The 27,714-nt window shown below is 33.6% G+C and overlaps 2 protein-coding genes across 2 annotated transcripts in view; both read right to left on the bottom strand.

The window, feature by feature from the left end:
* The window catches only part of LOC102605438 (activating signal cointegrator 1 complex subunit 3), a 34,380-nt gene extending 21,221 nt beyond the window's left edge, over positions 1–13,159 (bottom strand). The window contains exons 1-21 of the mRNA XM_006354691.1: positions 12,956–13,159; positions 12,823–12,884; positions 12,459–12,627; positions 10,794–11,247; positions 10,629–10,694; positions 10,152–10,256; positions 9,764–10,066; positions 6,723–6,839; positions 6,540–6,599; positions 6,382–6,453; positions 6,186–6,302; positions 5,895–6,056; positions 5,316–5,381; positions 5,017–5,169; positions 4,854–4,937; positions 3,074–3,148; positions 2,850–2,981; positions 2,698–2,763; positions 1,402–1,467; positions 1,178–1,300; positions 530–679 (exon numbers count right to left, since the gene is read on the bottom strand). Of these exons, the coding sequence (XP_006354753.1) occupies positions 530–679; positions 1,178–1,300; positions 1,402–1,467; positions 2,698–2,763; positions 2,850–2,981; positions 3,074–3,148; positions 4,854–4,937; positions 5,017–5,169; positions 5,316–5,381; positions 5,895–6,056; positions 6,186–6,302; positions 6,382–6,453; positions 6,540–6,599; positions 6,723–6,839; positions 9,764–10,066; positions 10,152–10,256; positions 10,629–10,694; positions 10,794–11,247; positions 12,459–12,627; positions 12,823–12,884; positions 12,956–13,062 (2,709 nt within the window). The 5' untranslated portion in view covers positions 13,063–13,159. The remainder of the gene's footprint in view (positions 1–529; positions 680–1,177; positions 1,301–1,401; positions 1,468–2,697; positions 2,764–2,849; positions 2,982–3,073; positions 3,149–4,853; positions 4,938–5,016; positions 5,170–5,315; positions 5,382–5,894; positions 6,057–6,185; positions 6,303–6,381; positions 6,454–6,539; positions 6,600–6,722; positions 6,840–9,763; positions 10,067–10,151; positions 10,257–10,628; positions 10,695–10,793; positions 11,248–12,458; positions 12,628–12,822; positions 12,885–12,955) is intronic.
* Positions 13,160–16,501: 3,342 nt separating this feature from the next.
* On the bottom strand, positions 16,502–24,992 carry LOC102605105 (glycerophosphodiester phosphodiesterase GDPD6). The gene is made up of 8 exons (XM_006354690.2): positions 24,842–24,992; positions 19,372–19,550; positions 18,926–19,109; positions 18,659–18,733; positions 18,330–18,439; positions 17,942–18,160; positions 17,548–17,703; positions 16,502–16,955 (listed from the first exon to the last, which is right to left on the bottom strand). Exons 1-8 carry the CDS (start codon positions 24,852–24,854, stop codon positions 16,716–16,718), a joined length of 1,176 nt encoding a protein of 391 aa, XP_006354752.1. The 5' UTR covers positions 24,855–24,992; the 3' UTR covers positions 16,502–16,715.
* Between the last annotated feature and the right edge of the window lie 2,722 nt (positions 24,993–27,714).

Below are 27,714 nucleotides of genomic sequence, written 5' to 3'. Positions count from 1 at the left end.
GAGGGGGTGGGGTTTGCACAGTCCTTACCACTACCTTGTGTGAGGTAGAGAGGTTGTTTCTGATAGACCCTCGACTAAAATTTACAAATGCACATGTCTAAAATTCCATCATTCCATTTATCTTTATAGAGTATATAAAATTCACCTACACAGAAATTTCATTTCCCAAGCATTCAACCCCTCCATCTCCTTCCATCCCCAAGGAAGTAAAATTGAAAAAGAGAACTTTCATACTATTCTATGTTCAAAGAACTAAATGAATGTAATGCAAGGCCTTGCACCTGGACAACACATGATTTTGTACAAAATAAACTATTGACTTTTCATCCACTAGACCCTAAAAGGATTTATAAAAGTACATGACGTCTTTGAAGGTCCATTAGTTTATTGTTTTCTTGTTAGTTACTTACTTTTAAAAATTTGGAAGGGACGTGAAGGAATACATAAATTACGATGCCCTGATAACAATATAAGCAAATCAGAAGTTTATGTTTAAGATGATGTACGATCAAGATGCATGAAAATATACCTCATCCCATCCGATGCCATAGGCCAAAGGATTCATCTTCATCCTAATGAAAAGATATGTGTAACCAAGCCAAGCACAAGCTTCCTTGACATTTGTTACAGTACCCAGTACCACCTCAGCATTTAGATTATCTTTCAAGGAATTGATAAACTGCAAGATAACAAGTTCAGAAAGAGAGTCAATGAAAAAAATATTAAAAGAATGTTCAATACAGAGATTAGAAATTGCAAGGAGCTGTGAATTTCCAGTACCCCATTTTTTCAAATGGAGCTGATCTGTTACATAAAATACTGTTCAAAGGGACTTGGATATTTTAGATGGGCAGAATATCATTCAAATATACAGCAATTTGTGAAAGGCAGAAATGAAAAACCTTATTAACTTTTTACAGGAGAAGTGAAAGGAGTAGCATCTACTCTTTGTATGTGAGAGCTTCAAAAAAATCTTGTGGATGATAGAAAAGCTTCAACTTTTCACATAATCGTGCTTTTTTTAACAAGTAACTTTTTACATAAGTACATAACCATGCTTCTGCCTAAAAGTTAAAGGAGGAATGTATCAGAAAAATAATCAAATATCTGCAGCCCTGCATATAGGAAACAAATAGACAACTAAAGGTCTAAAATTGGCATAGAATATGCATTCTACCTGACTTTCTATAGGAAGTTGACTTGTCAATAGGCGTAAATAATAAGCCAACTTGTCATGTGAAGTGATTATAATGCCTTCACCACTTTTATCAAACTGAGGTCTTCCAGCACGTCCGAAGATCTACCAGGGAAGAACATTTTACACAACAGCACAAATATATGAGTGCTGATCAACATTACTAACCAAATAAAAGTAACAGCACGGAGAAGATTATGTCTCACTTGCATAACATCTAGCATACCCAGATCTCGCCATCCACCAGCCTTTGGATCATATATTTGAGTTCCCTGGAGAGATGAAATGCTAAAGCATTACTCACCACAGGACAAGGTTTATCATGCAAAAGAATATGTCATGTAAAAAAGCTGCAAACTAACTTACAAATAATATGAATAGCTTCAATGAATACAGTTGCATTCAATTAAGTTTACTAGACAAATTACATATATAGTACATGTTTCAGCCCAAAGTAGGGACCAGGACCATCAGTTTTTCTTAGCAAGAGGTTTTCTGTGAAATTTCAAACAATTAGCGACCAAAACATAATGGAACATTTGATTTGAAGGAGAACATTCTCAATGGAGTGCATAGTTAATCCAGAATGTTGCATTACACTTCTTCCATGAGCTGGGTTCTGTCAGATGCAAAGTCCAAGGCCATATAAGACATGATTCATATGAAAACAATTAATACTATGGTTGAGTTCAGTTAGCATAATACCAATATCATACCAGAATCATCAACAAATAATCAACAACAACATCTTTCGTTTGACCAGTTCGAAAACAGTTTAGAAAAGTATCCAACAGCAAAAAGAGGAACTTGTTTTGATGATAAAGATTAGAGAGCACATGAAGGTGGCCTTTTTCAACACCCAAGATCACCCTATTTTTTAGTGAACCATGCAATGAAGCAAGGATAAAACATGGGAGGTTAGGAATGCAATCAAATCAAAACAAGATTATATCTGCTAGTTTCAAATTGAACTGGTAAGGCGAAAACTCTTGGACGAGTTCCCAAGCCCAAGCTAAATCCTGATTAAAAGCACACAAAACCGGACTCAAAAAGAAAATGCAAACGAGATCAAGAAAACCAGACATCGAAACCCTAAGTTTCAAATTATTACAACAAAGTCACTAAAAAGAAGTAAGCAAGTTGGTATTTGTTATCCTAGCTAACTACCCATTTATTTCACCAGATATGGTTAGGAATGTGTTTCTTCCATTGTGCTAGATATTAGAAGCTCAGCTTAAACGGCAATCGTATGTCAATGGAATTGTAATAAAGATACAAACAATTCTTAATATTAGAGAACTATTCTACATCGACTAAATCCAGAATGATCCAGTTGAGCTGAATCTAAATCACACCCAAATCAGGTACCAGACTAAAGCTCAAATTATTCATCAAAAGCTTGGATGCATGGCAGTCAAGTCAAAAGAAAAACACGATGCTCAGAATATATTAAAACTTGTGCAATCTTCCTCAAATTTTATTTCTTAAAGTATTCCACAAACCTTAATCACAACTGTGTGAGCAGGCAAATTGACTCCCCATGCCAAAGTTGCTGTGCAAACAAGGACCTAGCATGAAGCAGGGGTTTTTAAAACTAAAAGAAAAAAAAGGTTGAAAAATGTAAGTGAATAACTGGAAAAGCAAACAAACCAACCTTTAAAAGTCCCTGAGAGAAAAGTCTCTCTGTTAGGTTTCTGTCAGCACGTAACATTCCAGCATGATGAATGCCAATCCCATGTTCGAACAGTTGAACGACCTCCTTATTTCTGGACTTGAAAACTTCCCTCTGAAATGCATAGATTGAATGACCTAAGAAAAAGATGGCATAATAAGGATGTAAAGAGAATGTTAAATTAAAGGGCAATAGATTTTGCTTGCCTTTAAAATCTCATATTGAGGATGCTCGTCATTTTTGAACAGCTCAGACTCTGTACTTTTACCAGACAATTCAACCTGTTGATATGAATATGAAATGTTCATAAAATGGAGGCAATTTTATATATTTTTTTATGATACTGGTAACATTACTCTAAATATCCACAAGTATACTACAACCAAAAGTGTAGTTCCCCTTCAAAAGTATGACAATCTAACAAAAGCTCAAAACTATTTATGTAGCCTATAAACGATCTAGATTATCAAAGATGTCTTCTGTTTGAGCTAATAAACTGTGTTAGCACCATAAATAAAAAAGAGCTAAGCAGGTCATTTCATTTTACATCATGTAGACTGTTTTGCACATTTTCAAAGCTCATGTTGTTTCTCTTAATTAGAAAAAACAACTCCTATTGTTTCTCTCTTTCTAGATTGACCACTTGTGGGATTACACCGGGCATGCTGTTGTAGTTGATGTATAAATAGGAATGGTTAAGAATCCCGATAATTGTATAAATAAGAATATGAATTACTTTCTTTTCTTTTTAGGATCACTTGTATACTTTTCTTTCCTTAATAGGATTACCTTGTAAACACAAAGCACCGTATATTAATTCCAACATGCTTGAGGCAATAATAGAGCAATTCATTCGCGACATCTCTTCCTTTATCATTCTTTAGAATTTCCAACTCTATCAAACCCCATTACCCTCTCTTGACTGCAGGATCCTGAATTGTTAGTTACCAGTGAGCTAAAGATGAGCCATTCCCAGGGTCTTTAACAAACCATTGCAAGTCCTAAATGTAAACTTGGCCAACATTTATCACCTATCTCTACCAGAGAACCACAGGAAGAATTTCACAGAACATCCATGATTTATTAAGACATAGATTGACTACAACTCTGGGTTGGTTGTGCGAGAATCTGAAAATGCCCCGCGGCAGCAGTATGTTTTACAGCAAAGATTATTACTTTGACAAGAAAAACATTGCTTTGAACTAGGAAAAATGCTGTTAGCATCTAGAAAGATACTTTTCCAATAGAGGTGTCCAATGCGTGGGTTGGTCTGATTTTGGGCGGGTCAAATTGGGCTGAGAGGCTGAGTTAATAAATGTGCGGGTCAAAAGCTACTTGGGCTGAAATGGCTAAAATGTGGGTCATAACCCAACCCCCCAACCCCCCACCCCATCAATTTCTACTAAATTTTAATTGCTTTATTTGTTCTTTTGTAGAGGGGGTGGGTTTGTCCTGCAAGAAGTTACAGATTATGCTAGTTAAAGCTCATAATACAGAAAGACATAGTAGGACTTGAATGCTTAATCTCCATGTTCCTTGTGGAATCATCAAAATAACCTCCACTATCATAAAGGAAAGATTGTGCAGATATTACGGAAGCTATGAAACTCAACCATCATAATAAACATGATGTTCAAAAACACAAGATATGCAATAGAGATGGACGGAGTTGTAAGTCAAATAAAAATAGGCGCAAGATCAGAAATATAGATTGCTTTTAGACAAGTTTGAAATTTTCTATTGATTTAAACAAGTATAACATAGATTTTATAAGGAATAAATAGTGAAGATACAGATAATGAATTACAAAATATTCAGAAAGTAATGAATACTGAAGAGAAAGATTTCAGTAAATTGAAGTGAAGGAAAAAAAATTGAGTTGGACTAAGAGGAAAGCAAGGCAAACAAAATGCAGCAAAGATAGTGGGAACTATTAAGTAAAATGATTAACTGTGAGTTAAACCATAGCCTGATGAAAAAACCTACCAGCTTATCAGCAGTTTTCACTGTGTCTTTACGTGAATGGACAAAAACCATAGCCTGGTGCCCTTGTTTTAAGGAATCAATAACCTGCATAAGTGAAGAGTCAGACCAGAAATTTATAGGGAGACCACAAAATAGAAAGGAGGAAGGTTTTGGAGAAAGATACCTTATTGTAGCATATCTCATTAAGCAGTTCATTGCGGGCTAAAAAGTTATGCTCACTAATACCAATATACTGCTGTGCAAGAGGTACTGGACGGTAGCTCGAATCGAAGAAAAACAAACCTGTCTCTGAATTCACCCTTAGGAACTGTGCAACCTGGATTTCACAGAAGGAATAGCCATGAACAAAAAGCTGAATCTAAAGGATGTAACAAAATATTGGAGCCTCATCACTCTGTATAGCCCAAATGTCCAACATGGAGGTGAGGACTTCTAAACGAAAATATTAACTCGAGAACCAACCTCCAAATAGTTGGGTAATGTGGCTGAAAGGCCCACTATCCTTATCATAGACTGTGTGGACTCCACCTGTCAAAGCACCAGAACCAAAAGTCAAACCTAATCGTGTACACATGAAAATGGAGTCACCTCCACCTTATCACTAGATGAGATGATATCACAATCAAGTTCATAACCTAAACCCTCATAGTTGGTCAATATGTTTTGCTGCCAAGTTTATATTTCCATGTTAGACTTTCATGACTTAAACCTCTGTCTCACAGCATTTTCATAACCTTAATGCATCTCATATTCCTTTGGTTTTAAAAATGAAAAGCTCTAAAATGTCTTTTTCCAACATTGTATTATTCTGTTCTAAATGCCAATAACATGCATCTTTCAATTATCCCAAATTTTAATAAAATTATTACTTTATAAAAAATAAAACATGCTTTATCTTGCAATTTTAGGCCTTTACTGGAGAAGTGGAACAGTAGCAGAGGATGGCGGCAGCAATTAGTGCACAGAGGCAACATCATCATATAAAACAATACTGAAATTTCTACAGTAGACACTAGAACAAGTATAACAGCATTTGTTAACCTGACGAAGTGTACGGGCTACTAATGCTTCTATCACAGGGCCTCTATCATCATTTAGCAAATGGACTTCATCAATGATAAGTAGCTTCACAAGCATTGAGAGCGACATGTCACTGCTTTTACGAGTAATAACATCCCACTTTTCAGGTGTTGTCACTATCATCTGAAGAAATATAACCAGACACCATCAGAGTGAAGCCAATCAACCGACTAGTCAACTAGGCCAAAATCCAAACAGAAAGACAATAAATAAATAATCAACAACTTTACAAGAACTGAAGTTTGACAGAACCTGTGTTTCCTCAAGCTCATTCTTAGAAAGCTGCATGTCTCCAGTAAGTTCCCTCACAGTTACATTAAGTGGAGACAATCGGTGACTGAAAGTTGATGTGACCTCTGCAGCTAATGCCTAGAGAAGAAATTTAACTTATATTACCAATTATGTTAAATAAATTGGAGGACACAAGTACACAACTCTCGACCTACACCTTCATAGGGGCAACATAGATTATCTTGAATTCATCCTTATGCAAGTAACCATCTCTAAAGTGATGTTTGATCTGCAAAGAGAAGAAGGTTACATAACTTCATCAAAGTGCCAATAGTCCCAGCATGGAACATGCTCTAAAAGAAAAATAGAGCACACCTCATGTAGAATAGCAATCATAGCTATGTTTGTTTTCCCAGCCCCAGTGGGGGCACACACCTGGTAATAAATGAAATGAAAGCTATCAAAGACGGATCAAAATTTATCTCCATAGGAAAATAGTATACATTATAACTGAAAAAAGGGTATTAACATACACTACCAAAGGAAAAAGATACTCACTAGTATGTTTTCGTTGCTATTGTACGTAGTATGGTAAATTCTGCTCTGAATACGGTTGAGACTCTTGTAGCCATGAAAAGCTGTTTGCGCAAAGTCGTCTAGCTCCTTAATCTCAATCTGATAAGAAAACCAAGGAAGCAAAACCATCAGTTAAATTAAGCAAGTTTTGGTGAAACCAATGAAGATCCATCAGAAAAGCAACTTCTCTTAACATTGTCACTTGAGAATCAGCAAAAATGTGGAGACAAAAATTCCAATATTATAAGAAAATGTGTTTCTTTCCAAAGACACTCAATCCTCTATACAAAGAGGAACAACATGGGTGCGGGTTCTTCAAAAGAAAATTAGGGATCGGAGACTACTCCTTAATTGACCAAAGCTATAACTAGAATGAAAAGAGTATATTAGACTAAACATAACATAAAGAGCATAGCATATACTAGATCAATAAAAAGATTAAGTTTGATTTCTGTAGAAAATATGTTTTATTGGAGAGAGAGACTATAAAGAGGAGGATGAACTTGCCGTTCATGCAAAAAGATGACATGAGAATACAGCAAAGGAACAGTGCATTCTAGTATCTTCATCGGTCTAGCAAGGGAATTAGGTGGACGAGTTTTATGCCATTTCATCATATCAATGATAAAAAGAAGCCTAAAGATATTTGTTTTGATGCTGAGTTGTGTCTATACATGAATTTTACTCTGAGAAACAATTGAAATTTAGTGAGTGAAAATTATTATTTCAAAATACTCTGCAAACAAGTTTTTCAACTTCAAACTCCCTACTTCCAAGTTGAAGTTGACATAATGGACAAATAAGTAAATTAAACACTGATTTGCAAAATACTATTCTACATCAACATACCCAGTGTAATCCCACAGGTAGGTGGAGTCTAGAGAGGGTAGAACGTACGCAAACCTTACCTCTACTGTGTGAAGGTAGAGAGGTTGCTTCCAAAAGACCTTTGGCCCAAGTAACTCATATCGAAGCAGTATGAAAAAAATACACATAGGTAAAGAAGACATAGCAAAATAATAGAGAAAGCATTACATAGCATTCAGGGAAAAGGAACAGTAACAACAATAAATACTACAATACTCGAAGCACAAGAAACAACAAATAATACAATACTCGAAGAACAAGAAACAACAAGTAGTAGCAGAAATCAAGGGACAAGAAACTACAGAAATATTGTACTCCCTCCGTCCACTTTTATTTGTCATGTGTGCTTTTCGAAAGTCAATTTGACTAATTTTCAAAGTGAAATTATATTATATTAATTCGATATTTAAAACAAAAATTTAGATATTCAAAAACTAAACGAAAAATACTATAAATTACAAGTTTTTGCATATCAATATGATGAAAAAATACATTATAAAATGTTAGTCAAAGTACTTATCGTTTGACTCTAAAAAAGGAAACCATGACAATTAAAAGTAGACTGAGGTAGTAAATACTACTGATATGAAAGGAGAAACAGGTAAGGTGCACCAAACTACCACCAAGCCTATCCTACAAGAAAGCGAGATGACGCTACAGTACGTACTCTTGGTAAGCTTAGTAAGCTGAAGATGCTTCGTTTCCTGTCTAATCACCTCCACCCAATACTTCTTCGGCCTACCTCTACCTTTCCTTAAACCCACCAGTGCCAACCTTAACAAATCTACAATTTCAGTACAAGAGGAAATACCCAGAACAATTATCAAAGAGAAACCACCTCCAAAAGCAAATGTCTTAACCATGTGTCTAGTATGAAAATTCAACAGTCCAAGCCCCATAATTAAACATTCAAGCGAGAAGCAACGCTCCACAACTCAAACGGCCAAGCTCAAGCCTAGATAACCATGGATGCCTACCCTAAATAACATTATCTCTATTAACTCTTGTAGCTTCTTGAAATCATATGTAGCTGGAGATGCAATCCTAGCATCACATAATGGAGAAAATGAATTGTAGGACTTGTGGTTCATATGTAAGAAGCATCATGAAGATTAGACCATTAGCTCCTGCACTGTAGTTCACAGCAGAATTAAGGGACATCGTCTTCTTTGTGCTAACCTAAAACAGTAGTTGATACAGTAGTCGAAGAGTAAGATCGAAAACAGGAGGAAAATTAAAAGGTCATCAAATGTTAAGATCCTTTTCTGCACTTTTTGTGCAAAGAAACGATACATTATCGTTTACATGCTTAACAGTGACAAAAATAGAAATTACGAGGATCTAGAAAGAGAAAAAATTATATCCTGTATTATTCCATAAAACCACAGTATGCAGGCTGTGCCATACTAATCCAAAAAAGTACAGAACTCCATTCCAGCCAAACTACTACCATAATAGCATATAACAAATGAGTTTTACCTTTCTTGTTTAGATTCAGTACTAAACACAAGAATTGACGACTGATCTAGCAAATAGACGAGCTTTGGATTGTCTTCAGTACCAAGATAGAGCGTCGGGTAAGCATGATTTACAGATGCATCGTCCATTAGAAAGCATATTCAAGCATCAAGTATATTTTGAAAAAATAACACAAAAATTTAATAAAGAATAGCACACAGCAAGCAATGGATGAGAAGCACAACCCCAGTAATATGTATCTTGGTACACTAGTTACATGTGAAAAGAACAAAGGAAATTAATCATCTGATCTACTTCATGTACATTTTCATTTTTATATGTGGAAAGATAAAGTGCTGCTAGCATCAAATATTGAATGCAGGGAAGGACCGAAGCAGTTTGACAATTACTATACAAACAGGTTTTGCAACAAACTCTAGCAACACTTCATTCAAACCAAACTCTACCTCCCAGATAATTAATTTTCATAACCATGTCCACTACAAACAAAACCATATCTATAGCTCTCTCTCTCTCTCTCTCTATATATATATATAATAATAATAAAATGAGGACCAGAAAAGAGAAGTACTAGACAATAGTATTAACAAGTGTCTCCAATATTAAGCAAAAGTATATAAGTAGCTGAGAGAACAACAATAAGTAAAGGAAAACATAGTGGCAGAAAAGGGAAATACCAGTCTCTCCCCAGGTTTCATAGATGCAGTTGGTGTTGGAGGGATAATGACTTCTTCATATCCTTTGTAGTGTTTTCTGATAGTTCCTTGAGGAAGGGCTGTAGGACCTAAGGTGTTTGTCCCTTCACCATGACCAACGAGGTCCTCAAATATATATTTCTTCTCACTAGCATGAAGCAAAGAACTAAAACTCACGGTGGACAAATCACCCTCAACCCCATTATTTGTTCCTCGCCTATGCTTCCTTTCTTCCTTGCGACGAAGTTTATCAATTTGCTTTTCAGACTCGGTTTGAACAGTTACCTGTTCGACTAGTAACAAGTAAATTCAAATGCCAAGTGTGGCATTGTATGTATGACATTATCATGGCTATATATCTATTACTTACCTGGACGGCATAACTAGGAGCGCGCGATTGCCCGCCTGTAGTCATCTTGTCAGCTTTCAGTTCAATTAGTCCATGATGGATTGCATCAACAATTTCCTTTTTGTGCTGAGATAGGAAGAACAAGATCTCATGAAAAAGGTAGAATGGAGAAAAGTTATAATTTAAACAGTACCAAATTGCAAATGGATGAACCTAATTGCTTACTGCTATTTGAATGATTCTCTACCTGATTGCTTACTGTTTCTATTTACCATAAATCTAGTATTTTGGAGAACTCAACTCATAAATACTATGAGGCCCAGATTTGTATTTATAATCTCTCAACCAATCCTAAAACATATCATCAGACTCAGACTACTTTACACCGTAGGTACTGTACATACTTTTTACTTCAATGCATCATAAATTTAAAGAACAATTTGATGATATGTCCAATGAAGATCCACAATAATTAGAATATCAGCTCAAAATTCTTACCATGATAAGATCCTGAACTGTTTCAAATGCACCATCACCAACAAGGTCAAGCAAATCGCCAGCTATCTAAAAAAGAAACATATTATATGCTTCCGGAACTGATGTGCCAAAAGATGAGGTTAAAGCATGTCACAGAACTATGAAGTGAAAGGGGTATATTGTTACCTCATCCCCTGGTTTCTCTGAATCAAGTACGCGGCATATGGCCATTGCCAGTTCATCTCGAGGAAGCTGCGAAGTACTTCCTCTAACTATCTCATCACAGGCATCGCTTAACCAGCTTAAATCAAATTTTCCACCAGATACAGATTCTCTAAAATTTGAGAAGGAGCCATGTTCATTCTGTGTTTCATGACTTGAAGAAGGTGCACTATCCTGCTCAACAAGAAAATCAGAATCTTCCAAGGAAACATCAATTAAAAAACGAGCTGGCAGTCTGAACACAAGGTCCGAGCCAAATTCCACTTCATCAGTGGTTCCATTAGACACTTCTGGTAAAGAGACGGTCTCAATTCCAGGGTGATTATTCTGCAACTCATACAATCCTTGTGCTAAAGAGGCAACTCTTGATAGTAATGAGTCTGAAACTACGTAGCCAACAAGTTTTTGCAAATCTAGCCTGCATTCAAAATAAAAGATTGACTTAGCAGACTAGCAGTTCAAAGAAACTTTCTCAGCATGCAGACATTCACAAAATATTCAAGGAAAGAAAAAATATACACCTAATATCTGATCTCCAGGTCTTTACTATTCGCCATTTATTTCGCATGTAGGATTACACTGGGTATGTTGTTGTTGTATCAGTATTACTCTAGATTCTTTTTCAACCTTATGCTAATTATTATGTTGATAAGAAACTTTAATACTTTGCGCACAACAAATGTTAGTCATGCAATCTTTACTAACAATTACCTTAGCTGGCAGCAGATAAGAAAAGTATAAGAAGCATGCTGGTTCTAGAATCCATTTTTCAACTCTTTAAGATATAGATTACAAGGAGTAACTTACATTTCAGCAATCAAGGACTGAAAAACCTTTGACTTCTGGGTATGAATAACATTAACACATCCATCAAGAACATTCCACTACTGGGTGATCTTTTTGCCTAACAATTAAAAAGGTCTAACATGTAGAGTTTTCTGTAAGGTATCAAGCACTAATTCACACAATGAAATATAATGTAATGAAGTTGACTTTTTGCTTTGGAAGATTTATGAATCTGATACACAGAGAACAACGAATGGGACAAAATGCCTTTTAGATCCTTCTGCAAAAAACTAAATGCCCACGGTGCTTCTGGACCCAGCAGAAGCCTATATAAGTGGACCTAATATGAGAACTCATTTGGCCTGATACTAGCATCAGCAATTATCTTTTTTCTCCTTTATTTTTGGCGAATAGGTTCTCAAATAAGAAGTATCAAAAGGAACAGATACAAACTGCAAGTGGATTGAAATATACTACAACGCGAGACGGATACAGCAAGCAGTCGGAACAGTTTTTATCCTAGCTTACAGAACTTCACGTGCTGGGGAAAAGGGATGAAAAAAGAGACTTTTTGATGAAGAAAAAAAGAGACTTAAAAACCCTGCTGAGCAGCTAAGGCATCGTTGATCATGCACCTATTCATTTTACTAGCCGACATTCTCCATTTATTTCCTAGCGATAAAAGCATATCAGCATGACCAATTGGTTCACCACTCCACCCCATCCCCAACTGATCCTCATGTATTCTAAAGATTAGCAAGTACCATAAATATAAATATACACAGACAAACTAAGGAGCAATAAGTTATCTTCAAGCAATACATCTAGAAACTGTATGCTTACTTCTTCTCAGCAATACGCCTGTGTTCCTCACCCTCCACCATTGGCCCACTGAAAAGCCTATACACACTGAATGCCACCTCCCTAAACTCCTCTGACACAATCTCACCCTTCATCAACTCAACCACCACGCCTATAAACTGCTTATAGGCTTGCCGCAACTCAGGAGAAGCTGCACCAATTACAGAACAATTCATTAAGCAGTGGAAATGAAAAGGGGCATAAAAGAATTTCAAAATGCTTCCTTTCAATCATAAGCTAATTGAGATGACTATATCGAACATATTTCCATGTATCTCAAATATTCTTAAAGTATATTCAAAACGAAAAAAGAAGAACGTACTAATTCTTAATAAATCAATAGTACCTTCGTCCCATTTATACACAATCTTTCGAGCAAGTTCTGATTCTTCAAGTGAAGTTGCAGTACTGAAAACAAGAAAAAAAATTATTAATCAAAAACGAAAAGGGTGTGTAATTTGAAGATCCGATTCTGGTACCTGCGAGACTTGAGATTTTGCAGAATGGTTTTCCGGTGAAGGTAAGCTTGATCGGCGTCAAATGGTTCCCGGAGAGCATTGGTCAGGCGAGGAAGTTGAAACAACATTTTGGTTTCGCCGATAGATGTTCTTCTCCGATAGTCTGAACTCTGAAGTGATTTGTATGTGCTCCGAACCGGTTTAAGGTTTCTTGCGCAAGGTGTAATTGAGGAACCGGAGTACTATATATATATATACTAGAAAAAATGGCCCGTGTAAGCACGGGCCCAACATTAATATATGAACAATTTTCACATACAGCAAACATAAAAATCATATTTATATGTTATAGCTATAGTTTGCATAATTGCGCCCCATATCAAATTTTATGTTTGCTATGGAGCTTTTGATTTGTATAATTCGCTAGAAACATCAAATTTTATACAAATTGTTCTGTTTTGTATAAATTCATTTATACATTGTAATTTGTATAATAAGATATGTATTTGTATAACTATAAGTGTATAGGACGAAAATATATATATTTGTATTTGTATATACACTTTTCTCTCGATTTATACAAACACATACGCATTTTATACATTTTATATTGAAATGTATAAAATGGTTAATTATATACCGAAAATGGCTAATTGTATTCCGAATTAGATGACAAAAAAATGGGATGTTTGCTGCGAATTACAATTAAAATAAACTATGATTATAACATTTTAATTTAAATTAATAGTTTGCTATTTCATACAATTTTCCCTAATATATATTACTAATGTTCTAAAAAAATCTAAATTCCTAATTATTTAGGAGTATATTATGCATTTGCGAAAGATGTTTTTCAAATAGTCAAATTCCAGAAACTAAAATAATGACCACATTGAATTGAACCAGATCAATTATTAGGTTTCTTTAATTAAAACTATAGGTTAGATAGATTTGTATTTTATAAAAACAAATATTAATAAAATTGACCGTTAGTATTTCATAGAATTATTTAATAAAAAAGATAGATTATACGAAAATATTTTTTTCCTTAATTTGCTAAAATGAACAAGTGTAAGAGAAAATATTTTAATATAAGATTTAAATTAAAAAACAATTATATATGTTATTAATTATAATTAATTGATATGAATTGATTTAACAAAAAATCCCAACAAAATTGGAGAATAACATTTTCATCGTATTACTGGTTCTCCTCATTATTTATTTATTTCCACAAATTACTTTCTCAATGTAACTTTGAAGTATATATTCTCTTGTTCAATTTTATTTGTCACATTTATCTACTAAGAAAATAGTGATTAACATGACTATTTTTTTCCCACAAAATACTCCTATTAATTAATATTTAATATTAGGTGTTGAAAAATAATTTTAAAAAATAAGTAATTAATATTAAAAATAAAATATAAGAAAATTACTGTCCTCACTTTGCATTTTAATAATAACAAGTTAAAATAAAATCTATCGTTTAATAATTGAATAAATAAAATTAACACACAAAATAATATTTAACTTATGCCCAGGGCATACATAGAAATAGTGTGCTTCTATTCACCAATTTTTTTTTAAAATACTCTATAAAAACTAATGGGACCTATCCTATCTTCAGCTTCCATGGAATTATAGGGGTATGCTTTGTAATTAAATGATAAAAGGATGAGCTCTTTTTAGAGCTCTTGATGGAGTCCAATTGATAAAGCATAAAAGACAACTCTGCTAAGCAACTTTATTCAATAAAACTTTGTAAAGACTTTAATACCCTCAAACTGTTATTAAATACCCAAAAACTGACATGTTGAAAAACTTGAAACTCTCTTCTACTATGTATAGAAATATATATAAAAAAGAAAAGCTTAGTCCCGCTTACGTGGCGCCACCACAAACCAGAATTCCTTTTTAATTTATTTATTTACAAAACTAGCTTTCCCCTTTCATGAAAAGTTGTGAAATTTACGAAAAGTTGTGACTTTTATGAAAAGTTGCGACTTCAATGAAGAGTTGCGACTTTTATGAAAAATTGTGATTTTTATGAAAAATTGTGACTTTAATGAAGAGTTGCGACTTTTATGAAAGGTTTTGACCTTTCCGAAGGGTTAAAACTTTTTCAATAGTTGTAACATTTTCGATAAGGCACAATAAACATTTGTTCACACTACCTTTTGTTATCTATAAATAGAGGGATTTCCTCTCATTTTAAATTTTAAAACAACGAAAATTCTTCTTCTTCTTCTTCTTCACAATTAAATATTTGTGTACTTCGACCCTGTTGAGTGGCTCACTGACATGATTGCTTATGTTACAGATCTTGGTATGATTTTTATAATCATTTATTTATGCTTATGTTATTAAGGATAAATGATAAGTATATAATAATTTTCATTTTCCTTTACATTGTTAATGTTTGTTACTACGTAATTTTGTATGTAAGATAATATAGTGTTTTAATTTTAATAATTGTTAGATTTTAAGTATTATTTTATAAATTCCATGATATTAAATTTCCGCGCGAAACGCGGGTAATTTTACTAGTATATACTACCCAATACAGATTAGTGTAATTGGAAAAAAATATTTTATTATATGTGACTTAATATATTTATTACTAGTTTTTAATTAATGTGAATTTATTAAACTGAACAAATTTTAAACTTTTTGATATATATGGTTAAATATCAAACTTTTTGAAAGTACTTTGACATTGTCTTTTATAAGTACGATAATTACTTTTCAGTTTATTAACAAAAAATGGTTTAAAATTGAGGAGTCTTTCATAAATGATTATAGTTTGGACTTTATTAATAATATATAGTTATAGTTTAGGTTTTTACCATTCGGGACAAGTGTTTGAGGTGTCACAGATTTGTGTTTGTTGTATTCATATGCGCAATTAGGTTATATCGACGAATATAATTCAGGTGTACAATGATACAAACAACAAAACAAGAAAAGCATGACACTATATTTGTTGTATTCAGTCACTCTAATTTCACATGTTCCTACGATTGTATCACTTGTATTCATTTTCTCTAGTGGTCATATCAACGTATACAATTTGATGGATACAGTCACTATATGTTATGTTGTATGTATTCACTTACAATCAATGCGTGAAAAACAAAAATATGATTGTCGGAAAATCCTCCTCCATCATACAGAAAAACAAGCGAAATACAAAAACTCAACAAAGATGTGCAAAAGGTTCGTGAGGTGCAAAATAAAGGAGAAATACACAAAATTCAGAGATCTGCCGAGAAGCTAAGTAGTCAAATATATGCAATGTACATATGTTAATTGACATATGTTTTTCCCCTCCTTATATCTTTTTGTACAAGGTAGGGTTAAGACCGGGCACACACCAAACCTTGTGAGATTACAGTGAGTATGTTATTGTTGTTTTCATTATTATGCCTTTTTGTAAGAGTATGCTAAGAAAGATGTTAAAATCCAAGAAGCAAGTAGGCAGAAGTGAATGTTGCCTGCTAAAGGGACACAAAGTGTAAAAAAGTTGGCAAAAGTCCATTGCAAGTGACACCAACGAAGAACATGAAACAAAATTTCCCAAGAAGGCAAATCTCTTGTATAAAACAATAATCTAGGAGATAGGTTTAGAGGGTCCAAATGTTTCAAGAGTGTCATTGCACTAATCACAATATATTGAAACCTGTTTTTCTTTTGGTAAATATAAATTGGAAAGCCAATGATATATACAGACCAATAAATAGCATTGCCTTGTCACAGACAATGTTGAATAGAATTTAACTCAGGTGTATTTGAACTTGGAAAGCATCAATTCAATCTTATTCAGAAGCCTAGTTGCTTCTTTTTCTCCAGATGCAAATGGATTGGTCCATTCCTGATAGTGGTGAAGGCTGCCTGTGAAGTCTGTGAAGAGGCCATCAACCCCCATCTTGTTTATCCAGTAGTCAAACTCGTTGTATGGATCTTCACTGAAGTTGAAATGTACAAATTGGTTCTCATTCCGGAAAGTGTATGGATGCACCTGGATTTGTTATTGAAATTCAGAGGATAAATATGTATGAAATTAAGATGAATTGCACGGAAAAGGAGAAAAAAGAAAGACCATTCTACACATGGGATAGGTATTAAAGCAGGTTCATTCAGTTTCTTTGAAAACTCAATAATTCAGAAGGCACTAGTTAATGGAAACTCGACAATTCTAATTTCTAAGAAGAGGCGTGCTAAACATAAAATGGAGTGCAGAAAGATGTAGCGGATCTATGATAGAAGGCACTAGTCATTAATGCATAGTGACTCACTAGGCTCTCTAAGAATTAGAAGTAAAAACAATGACCCTGGAACTTAGAGGCAGACATTCACCAACTAGAAGCAACCAAGCACCCCTCAAACTTACAACAGAACAGACTCAACAAGTTAAAAAAGTACATAACATGTCAATTCAAAACACTTTATATGATATATAGGTATTTCCTTTTCCTTCAATTAACAGTAATCTAATCTCAGTGCACAATAAAATTAATAACCGTGGAACAGAGACCAGTGGAAGAAAATATCATATCGTCAATTAACTTCACATGTCAATGATATCCCACAATCAATGATTGATCAGATACCTGTAGATTACGGGCATGTGCTCTTGCGACGAGATCAGAAGGTGTTTGCATATAATTGCTGGAACAAGGAACTATGGTGTCCTTCCAGGGCCCAATCCCCACCACATATTCCTTGATATAGTCAAGATAACCATCTGAAGTAATCTCCCAATATGACTGAAATGTAAAAGGATCATTGATTTTCTTAGCAATAGCAAAACGGTGTGACAAGCAGATTTCTCTAGGGTATCTTTTCAACAAAACTAAATTCCTAAAAAGAGAATACATGTTAGAATGGAGGTTAATTTCTTAATCAGCAAAGAGTAAATTTCTATTTTTTTATCAAGCCTGTAAAGTGTACTTGTTAATCCTGTAAACTTTTAAACAAGAATCTGAATGAATTCGTGTTAAAAACCTGATTGGTGTCTTGAGTTGGTGTATTTGTGTCATCAATGAGGAAGATCTTAGGCAGGTCTGTTTGGTTTGATATATAAATTAGTGACGTTGGCGCAAAAGATTGAATGAATGCAGGCTGCTTTAACCATTGCTTCGACATATATGAACCATTGTATCCATACTTCTTCAGTGTCTCAACAAACTTGTCCTCAAATTTCTTACCACCTGGCCATTTGACCTGTTGGAACCAGCAGTTAGTGTATAAGATAACTGAAAGTAATACATAAGGATACCAGTTTTAAAACTGAGAATAACACATAAGGGTATCAACTGATTTTCCAGCAAAACATACTCTGCAATTAAAAATCAGTTTCCCCAATTTTGTAGCAGAAAGGGAATGAACTCACGTGTTGGTTGATAAGGACTGGATTTTTAATCTCTGGATATATTCCTACAACTCTATGGGCATCCAATGCAATTGAGATGAACTCCTCAAAAGTAATGATAGAAAATTCTCCTGCATGTTAATTGAAAACGAAAAAGGTGAAAAATATTGGAGGCAGTGAGATGCATTTTTCTGAAGAAACTATCCTCATATAGAATAATTGCAGGAACACGCCTGTCTTGTTGTTGGGAAAAGTCAATCAAAAGCAGCATTTTTTGTTGATGTTACATTTCCCGTAGCATAAATTTCTCTATCTTGTTTTGTGTTTATAGGAATGCTTAGAAAACTAACCATTATATTGCTGATCTCTGAAAGGATATCTCTGCTTAACGCGCAGAAGCTTCAATTCTTCAAGGGTGAAGTCAACTACATATTAGTGCAAGAAATTACTAATAGGTGAAGTAATGATACATATCATATCAGTAAAGAAATAGTATAATACTTAGAAGGTAAAATGAAGAAAATGAAGCTAACACAAGATGACAGCAAGAGGACATAATCTATTATTAACGGAAAAAAAACCAGAAGTTAGCACATGTGAAATTATAACATCCATACCCAGAAAATATCCAGTAGTGTTAACCCCTTGAACATCATAGGTCCTCTTTCGATCAGCAAACTCCTTGTGATTTGCTATATCAGTCATATCATCAAGTATGACATCATGGAAACATATAAGAGCGCCATCTTTAGATGCTAAAATATCTGTTTCGATGAAATCAGTACCCTCTTCAATAGCTCTCTGCATAATAATAGAGCTTCAGGGGCATGTTTTGCAGTTTATTTAAAGAAACAGCCTGTTTGCTAGTATTTCAACATCAGTTATTGCAAGCAGAAAGGTGCTATACAAACATCAAAAGGGATTTTCCCTATAATTGTAGTTTCAGCATCAACCATGTCACCTTAAGTGAAGCCATTTTATTGGAGACTAGACCCGATTCCTAGTTGCTACTTTGGAAACTGGATGTTTTGAAAACTATATGATGATTCTATTGTAGGCATACCATGTATGCTGCTGCAGTTTCTTCAGGAATTTCTCCATTTGAACCTCGGTGTGCAATGTTGTAAGCTCGAAATGTTTGTAAAGGCTGTTTATTCCTATCATTTCTTCTGCCAGGAAGTGGGTAGAGAGGTCTGGCCGAGCATCCAACAAGAAGTAGCAGAAAGATATAAGGGACAACACCTGCAAAGTACATTGAGAAAGAGGTAATATTCTGTATATGCACACAGATGATTATAAATGTTACCTTTGCTTGTCTATCCATGGTCAATGATTTCACACGTGAACATGGTATATATAATGGTGTATGTATGGAGAGACCAATATATGCATGAATGCATGTACTTGACATCAATTGATCTATTCTGATAATCCAATTCATTGCAGCTTGAGAAAAGTTATAATGTCTTAACTATCAGTCTAAAATATGGAAAACCTTTGGAAATTAACAAGCAATACTCACACAACGACCACTGTGTCTCAGTTCTAAACTAGGATTAATCGATAGTTATGGTCAATACACATATTTAGCAACAGGCAGCATGATAAATGTGCGAAGAATATACAGTCAACGATTTGTTCATCCAAAGCATAACTGAATTGTACTTGCGACACAGGATATCTGAATATATCATAATGTTGGTGCATATGCATTTTATTATTAAAATAAAATATTAAATCTATATGTTAGTGGCTATAAAATTGTGGTAGAAGATGACTATTGGTTTTTGTTGTAACTCTCATGGTCATTAGTTTCTTGTAACTCATATGGTCATTAGTTTCTTGTAACTTATATAGCATCTATCACATTTATCTACCCACATTACTACCCCTCATTCTACCCATTGATTATATGGAAGACTTTTTCACCTATAAATAGTGGTGTTTCTTCCTTTGTGAAATATCTTAAGAAAGATGAGAAGCGAGAGAGTTGAGACAAAGAAAATATTTTTAGTCTTCAACTATATTCACTATACAAAAGAGAGTATTTATATATTGAAGGAAGGTGTTCTTTTTGTGGAGCTTTGGACTCTTCAACAAATCCGGAGTTGCTTGAGATGTATGACATTGTCGGGTTGTTGTATCCTAGAGGGACGAGTCAAGAGTATTACTGCTGGATCGGTGTAGATTATGTCGCAGTGAGCTTGAATCTCCTAAAAGAGAGCGAGATATTCGCGCCTCAGCCTAAAGATTTGTTTATTCATTTTTTGTCATTTATTTTCAACTGTAATTTATTGTATTTGTGGTATATTACACCAACAATTTTAAGGAGACTCATGTTTTTGTTACAGTTTGAAAAAGTGTGAATATCAAAATAGGAGATCAACATTCCGTTCAACGTCGCTCTCTTCAAGAGATGGAAGAGAAGAGATGTAAGGGTAAAGTATTTTTCTACTTGCTCAATTCAAGCGGAGAAAAGGTAAAAGAAAAAAAACTTTTTACCTAATATTTTCATGGATAAAGTTATACTTCTTTTCATGGAAAAAATGTTATTTAAATTCTTAAAATAGTGGGGTTCATAAAATGATGAAAAAATATTTGTGAAATTATGATTTTTGCATCTTTGAGAAATGCTCTAAAAAAAGAGTATTACAAATGCATATATTTATTGTGGAATAAATCACATGTTGTTGTTTGGCTATAATGGGATGATTCTGACTCTAACATGAGAGTTATAAATAAATTATGAAAAACATGTTGAGTAGCTAACATGAAATGTTTTGGGTGAGAAAATTTTCATTCTTGAAATTAAAAATACCATAAAACACGTGATGAAATTTTCTTAACTTGTCAAGTCACATTATGGTGGAATAATTGTGAAATACATGGTTGTGTGAGTCTTGCAACTCTTTTTTATTCAATTGTGTGACAGAAAAAAGGGAGTTTCTAGCCTCATAAAGATATGAGCTATGTGACTAACAACCTGACTTGATATACAAGATGAGAAAATTGGTGCTAATTGTTGGAAGTGAGAAAAGCAAATTATATTACTTGCTTATCTACTGTGGAGGTTGAAGTAAAAAAAAATTAAGCTTCAATAAGTGAAAAAGTGACTTGATTTTACTATATCAAACACTTTATTTTGAGAAATTAATTTTTCTAATTTTGATTAATTGTGATAGCACCAATATAATGGTAGAGTACAAAATCATTATTAAAACGGTAAATTCAAACTCACGAGGAAAAAACACAATATTGTGAGATCATGTTGATCATTGATATACCATCAATATTTATTGTGTTAAAACTTGTGATAATCGTAAACTAAGGCCTTAACAAGATAAAGGGTCTGAAGCACATCGAGGGGGATGATATGAAAGCTCATAAATCTAAGTCATAAATGAGGAAACCCAACCTGGGGACTAGAGATCCTATAACCAGGTTCAAAGGGAAGAACGAATCATATGATGACTTGTTATGAAATGCAATATTGTTTATTTTATTCAATCCATATGATGTAAGTGCATTTATCCTAAAATGATTTGTGCAGGTTGAGTCTTTGAACTCTTAATGAAAGTCTGTATCTCGTATGAGTGGAATGTCAAATTATAGGAGCTTCCTTGACAGATTTCACCTATGTGAGTGTGAAAGTAGACAGCTTTCTATGCATGGGGTTATTCTAAAAAATGCTCATGAAAACTAGGATAGCACAAGGCCGTAATGTCCTGGCTATGAAAGCTTATGTCAACACCCTGATTATTGTGTGTAAGCAGTAATACTTTATTTCTCCTAAGCACTCATAGTTCAAGTCTGAGACCACTACTGACTTTGGAGTAAAGGTTACTGTTTTACCAAGTGAAGGTTCAATGCAGAGCACACCTTCATTATGCATAATAGTCCACCTTCAACTAAATTGTGGTGTCCTCTCTTAATTTTAATATTAAAATAAGTGGGGGAATGTTGGTGCATATGCATTTTATTATTAAAATAAAATATTAAATGTATATGTTAATGGCTATAAAATTGTGGTAGAAGATGACTATTGATTTTTGTAAATTATATAATCATTAGTTCTTGTAACTCTCATGGTCATTAATTTCTTGTAACTCATATGACCATTAGTTTCTTGTAACTTATGTAACATCTATCCCATTAAGTTACCCACATTACTACCCCTCGTTCTACTCATTGATTATATGGAAGACTTCTTCACATATATATACTGGTATTTCTTCCTTTGTGAAATATCTTAAGAAAGATGAGAAGAGAAAGAGTTGAGACAAAGAAAATATTCTAAGTCTTCAATTATATTCACTATACAAAAGAGAGTATTTATATGTTGAAGGAAGGTGTTCTTTTTGTAGAGCTTTGGACTCTTCAACTAATCCGGGGTTACTTGAGTTGTACAACGTTGTTGGGCTGTTATATCCTGGAGAGAACAAGTTAAGAGTAATATTGTTGGATCGGTGTAGATTATGTCGCAGTAGGCTTGAATCTCCTTAAAGAGAGCGAGATATCCGCGCCTCAGCCTAAAGATTTGTTTATTCATTTATTTTCAACTGTAATTTATTATATTTGTGGTATATTACACGTACGCATAACAAGTTCAACCCAATGTTTACATCCTAGTTTGAAATGGGATATCCTTATAAACTTTGGACAAAGTACTAGACTAGATATACATTCAATTCTTATTCTGAAAATCAATAATGAAAAATAAGATTTACTCTATAATAGGAGTTTTTTGGTGGCCATAATTTGGTTTACTAATTCTATGAATCAACTACTTTCAATCACATGCTAGTTGGATTGCCTACAGTAATCCTTTATATTCCTTTTGTGATATTTGGTTAACTAGTTAGATTGAGATAATTTGAACCCGACTTAGATTATGAACCATCTTTATATGATGCACAATACTACACATCATAGCAATTGAAATAAGTAATATCTGGCTGAACTTTCAATTCTATCTAAATGAATAGTAACTAATACTGCTCCTTTTTTTTATTTGGAGCTAAGATTCTTTTCTTCAGCTGATCCTAAATGTAAATTCTATAATCTACAACAACAACAACAATGCTTAATCAAAATCAGTGGGAGGCAACTATATGAATCCTCAACATCCATGTTTATATTTTATATTTGGAAACAAAGTGGGTTAACATTTCACGCCTCATTGAATATGATACCTCAAAAAAATTAAGCAGGATTTTCCAAATTCAAAAACTAGTCTTACTTTTCTTCCCAAGTTTACCTTAAGAAATTGTGTCATGTCACACCATGACATTCACTTTGAAGTAGAGAGATAAGTTCAAAGCATATATAATGCTTACCTGGATAGACTGATTTCAAAGAAACCTATTTATTGCATTCAATGCTTTGGAGGATTCAAAAATCACTACAAATAAACACTTCTTATCAAGTTCCCACTCCACTTAATATCATTTGGGATTCTATGGTTGGGAAACAAAGGAGACTACAAATTCACCTAACATCACATAATATTAATGGGGACACAGAGAGCCCACAAAACCATTGAGAGTTGAACAATTACTACTACCAGTGCTAACACCTCTCTGAAGTTTTATGGGGCCAGATTGCCCTACAGAGTTCTTTATGAACTGAATTCAGTAACCCCAACTTAGCATGTAAAATATTAAAGTTACATAAAATCTCTCACCATAAAGAGTTACCAACCAATTTCAAGGTTTAAATGTCATGTATTAATGCGACGAGTAGATTTTAACACACTTATCTCTTTATTTTCTTGTATCAGCACCACCTACTCCCCATAATAGATAAAGTTATGGTATCACCACAAGTTAATTAGATATCAAATAAATGTGAAGACGCTGCATATAATGCGTGCTTATCTGGGAAATGCCTTGACAAGAATTTGTAATTGTCAGAGTACCAGACAAAGCACACAGATAAGCTCTTGAAAAACTGTTCAACCTTCCCATTTACTCATAGTAAATTATGAGTATACATATAAACTGAGTGCAGATTTCAGTAACTAATTGCCCACTGTACATTACTTAAAAAGATTTCAGCCCATAGAGAACTTAAAAGTTAAAACCCAGAAGAGAAAAAAACAATCTTTCAAATGATTCCACTAAATCCGGCACCTATATACATTAAGGGGTTGTAGATATACACAATCTAAGCTGAAAAACACAATTTTCAAGAACTAAGTGACAATATTGAAAAAATTCCACTCCTAGAATACACACATAATCCCAAACTAGCTAAGGTAACCATAATAATAACAACAACATACCCATGTAATCCCATCGTATTGATCTAGAGTATACACAGACCTTACCTCTAACTCGTAGACAGCATGTCAAACAATTTGAAAAAAATACAAGAGCAATAACAATAACGAAATAATACGAAATAGAGAGCATTATAACTAAATCGACTCTGCTCTATTTCATTCCAAAACTAAATACAGCAAATAACAAAACGAAATCACAGAAACAACAAAAAAAATCCAAAAATTGTCATCTGGGGATTGTAATACTTACTTGGTGAACCCATGGAGACTGTCTCCTTTCTTCCTCACTCCTCTTTTTCTGTTTTGCAGAAAACTTATACCCAATATTGAATTATATAATTGAACGTATCGCTGATTCGTTGCCGTGGATTTAACGAATATTCCTAAAATTGCAATTTTCAAATTCCAGAAGTGCTATAGTTATGCAAGGATACTTCCTTTAGAATAATGTCAGCGTTATTACAGCCGTTGATGAGAAAATTAGATTTAAATCTACGGTTAACATGAGTCCGTTAGGTGACAGGACTGTCACTGTAAAGGCGATCACGTTTTTGATGATTAAATCCACTTCTGATTGGTACAGATCATATGGATGAATTAGTTTTTTTTACTCCAAATAAAGAGAAGCATTATGACGTTAGATATAATCCATTTCACACCAATTTTGGACTTTTTTATTAAAATAAATATTCATATGGGGTATATTTAATTTTTTCACAATTTTTTTTTTGCCTTTTTAAATTTAATGACTAATTTGAGCATTATTTTGATGATTAAATATATATTTTTTATTCATTTCTTGTAAAATCTACATAGATGCCCTAAAACAAATCGCATATACAAAAACCAAGATATAAAGTACAAAAATCTCAATATATTTGTGGGCTAATCACATCTTACCCCAGAAATTTCTTCAATTACAATAATTTCAGATTTTTCATTGCTCTCAGATACATTCATTGACTGTTTTATACATTGCAAATGATATATTATATAATGGGAATAATGTATCCGAGAGAGGATATGAATGTATCCAAGAGGGGATTTTTGTATTTATTTTAAATGGTAGGAACAAAGATCCCATTCTATTCCGAAAGCTCGTAGCATTGGTCCCCATAAACCCCAATTTAATGCCTCGTCTCTCCCATTAATGCCCACACCTTCAACTCGTTCTAAAAGAATAAGATTTCGGGTAATAAGTTTTTGATACTCAACAACCCCTATTAAAAAATAATCACAAAAATCCTTTAGAGATTATGATATCTTAAGTTGTGTATTTATGTAATTTTTTCAAAACAGAAGTACAGTATGTATGCAGAAAAAAATAGTTTAAATTATTCTTCCTTCTTATTCCATTCGCACTTATTTATTTTTTATATTTTTACACAAAGAACAAGGAACTCAGATTCTGATAAACAAATAGATCCATACTAAAACTCGAATTATTCTTTGGAATATCAAAAAATATATATGTGAAATGGATCAAATATGCTTAATTTTTATTTTAATATAAAAAATTAAATTAATTAATTTTTCACTTCCGTCGATCAAAATAATATGTACAAGTCATTTGTATATATAAGTTAAGAATATATGTGAACTACTTTTTAAACAAAAAATATATATTAATATTAAATCACAAAGTTAAATGATTATATTAAACTCTTTTCCCTTAGATTTTTAAAAAGCTACAAACACATTAAAAAATAATTAAATTCCAATAAAGTATCAATATTATAGACATTTGGTATAATAAATTAAAACTTCGAGTGTCACGTCTAGATTTTGAAACAATTATTAAATCCTAAACTAATTAATAATATAGTATACACTTTTCTGATGTCTATTTTTAGAGTTCTATTGGTGGGGGGAGCTTTTTTGTGCAACTTGATAGTCAAAAGAGGTTGAACCTTCGTTTGATGATTGGATATAGAAACTTTGACTTCTCAATATCTTTTGTTTTTGCGTTCGTTTCATATTAGTCGACTCTTATATTAAAAATTAATATTATAGTATATTTTTTATTCAATTTAAAAGTAATAAGAAGTTTTTATGATCACCAATAACTTTAACATAAAGACCCAAATAATTATTTTGAGAAATAATTTGATTTATCTCATTGATGCTTACTGCAGCAACTTCATTTTCTTGGACTGATAGTCTTACGAATTTGGTTAAAACCATCAAGGAAAGAGTTAAAGCTCTACCTTGCTTAACCCTCGCCAATCACTTTAGCCGATCATCGGCTTGTATAGGAGTATTAGAATAGTATGAAGGAAGAGAATACCTTATAGACAAACAGGAAGCTTTTATTTTCCGGCCAAAGTCCGGCACACTTGCAATAGAACTTACAATCTTAAGAGAGAGAGAGAGAGTAGAGAATGACTGTGCTCTGCATAATCATATTATGTTTTTTGTACCCTGGTTTATAACCACTTACCTACCGTTAGGAAGTTTAAACTACATTTCCCCATTTTACAAGAATCTGTCTCGAGACCTAGCTCCGTTATACGAAAGACTAAAAAAGGAGCATAACGGAGCCTGAGGAGGATAAACAGATTTAATGATATTACCTATTCCTAATAAAGGAATCATAACTGATGAATCAGTCACTGTTAAACACATGGCTAGAAGGATTTCATATGGGGCCTAAACAGTACATCCACTGTTGGTAGTGCTTATCTTGAACAGTTCCGCTTGGGTCATCTTTGATCTAGCTTGTCAACATCCCAAGGAAAGTCGAAAAGAAATATATTTAAATTCATATAATTTTAATGACTGTATGGAAGAAACAAATCTTTTACCCAAGCAAAGGGTCTGTCGAAAATCAAATACGTATTGTTAATGAGCCCATGTGTCTAGTAGTTCTAACCGGGTAAGAAGCGCCCTTTTAACTTCTTTTGCGGGCTAAGACCACGGCTGACTAGACGGAGTCACTAAGACAAAGCCATTAACTTGTTGTATTGATTTTGACTGTACCACCATCTCGGAACCAAGTCAAGAAAGTTATAAGAATTTATGCATATTTAGATAAAGCGTAGATCTTTCATGGTAGATATAATTGAAGTTAGTTATCCGGCATAGATATAAAACTTTAGCCGATCATCGGCTTGTATAGGAGTA

The sequence above is a fragment of the Solanum tuberosum genome, unplaced genomic scaffold, assembly GCF_000226075.1.
Source record: "Solanum tuberosum cultivar DM 1-3 516 R44 unplaced genomic scaffold, SolTub_3.0 scf00180, whole genome shotgun sequence".
Classification (NCBI taxonomy): Eukaryota; Viridiplantae; Streptophyta; class Magnoliopsida; order Solanales; family Solanaceae; genus Solanum; species Solanum tuberosum.
This window is presented reverse-complemented; position numbering and strand designations above follow the sequence as displayed.

Excerpts from the sequence above, each read along its gene's own strand:
- LOC102605105 (XM_006354690.2), bottom strand. Across the intron at positions 19,110-19,371 it reads AAACTGCAGCAGCATACATG|AGAGCTATTGAAGAGGGTAC; the intron begins GTATGCCTACAA and ends ATTATTATGCAG. Across the intron at positions 18,440-18,658 it reads CAGAGATCAGCAATATAATG|GAGAATTTTCTATCATTACT; the intron begins GTTAGTTTTCTA and ends ATTAACATGCAG.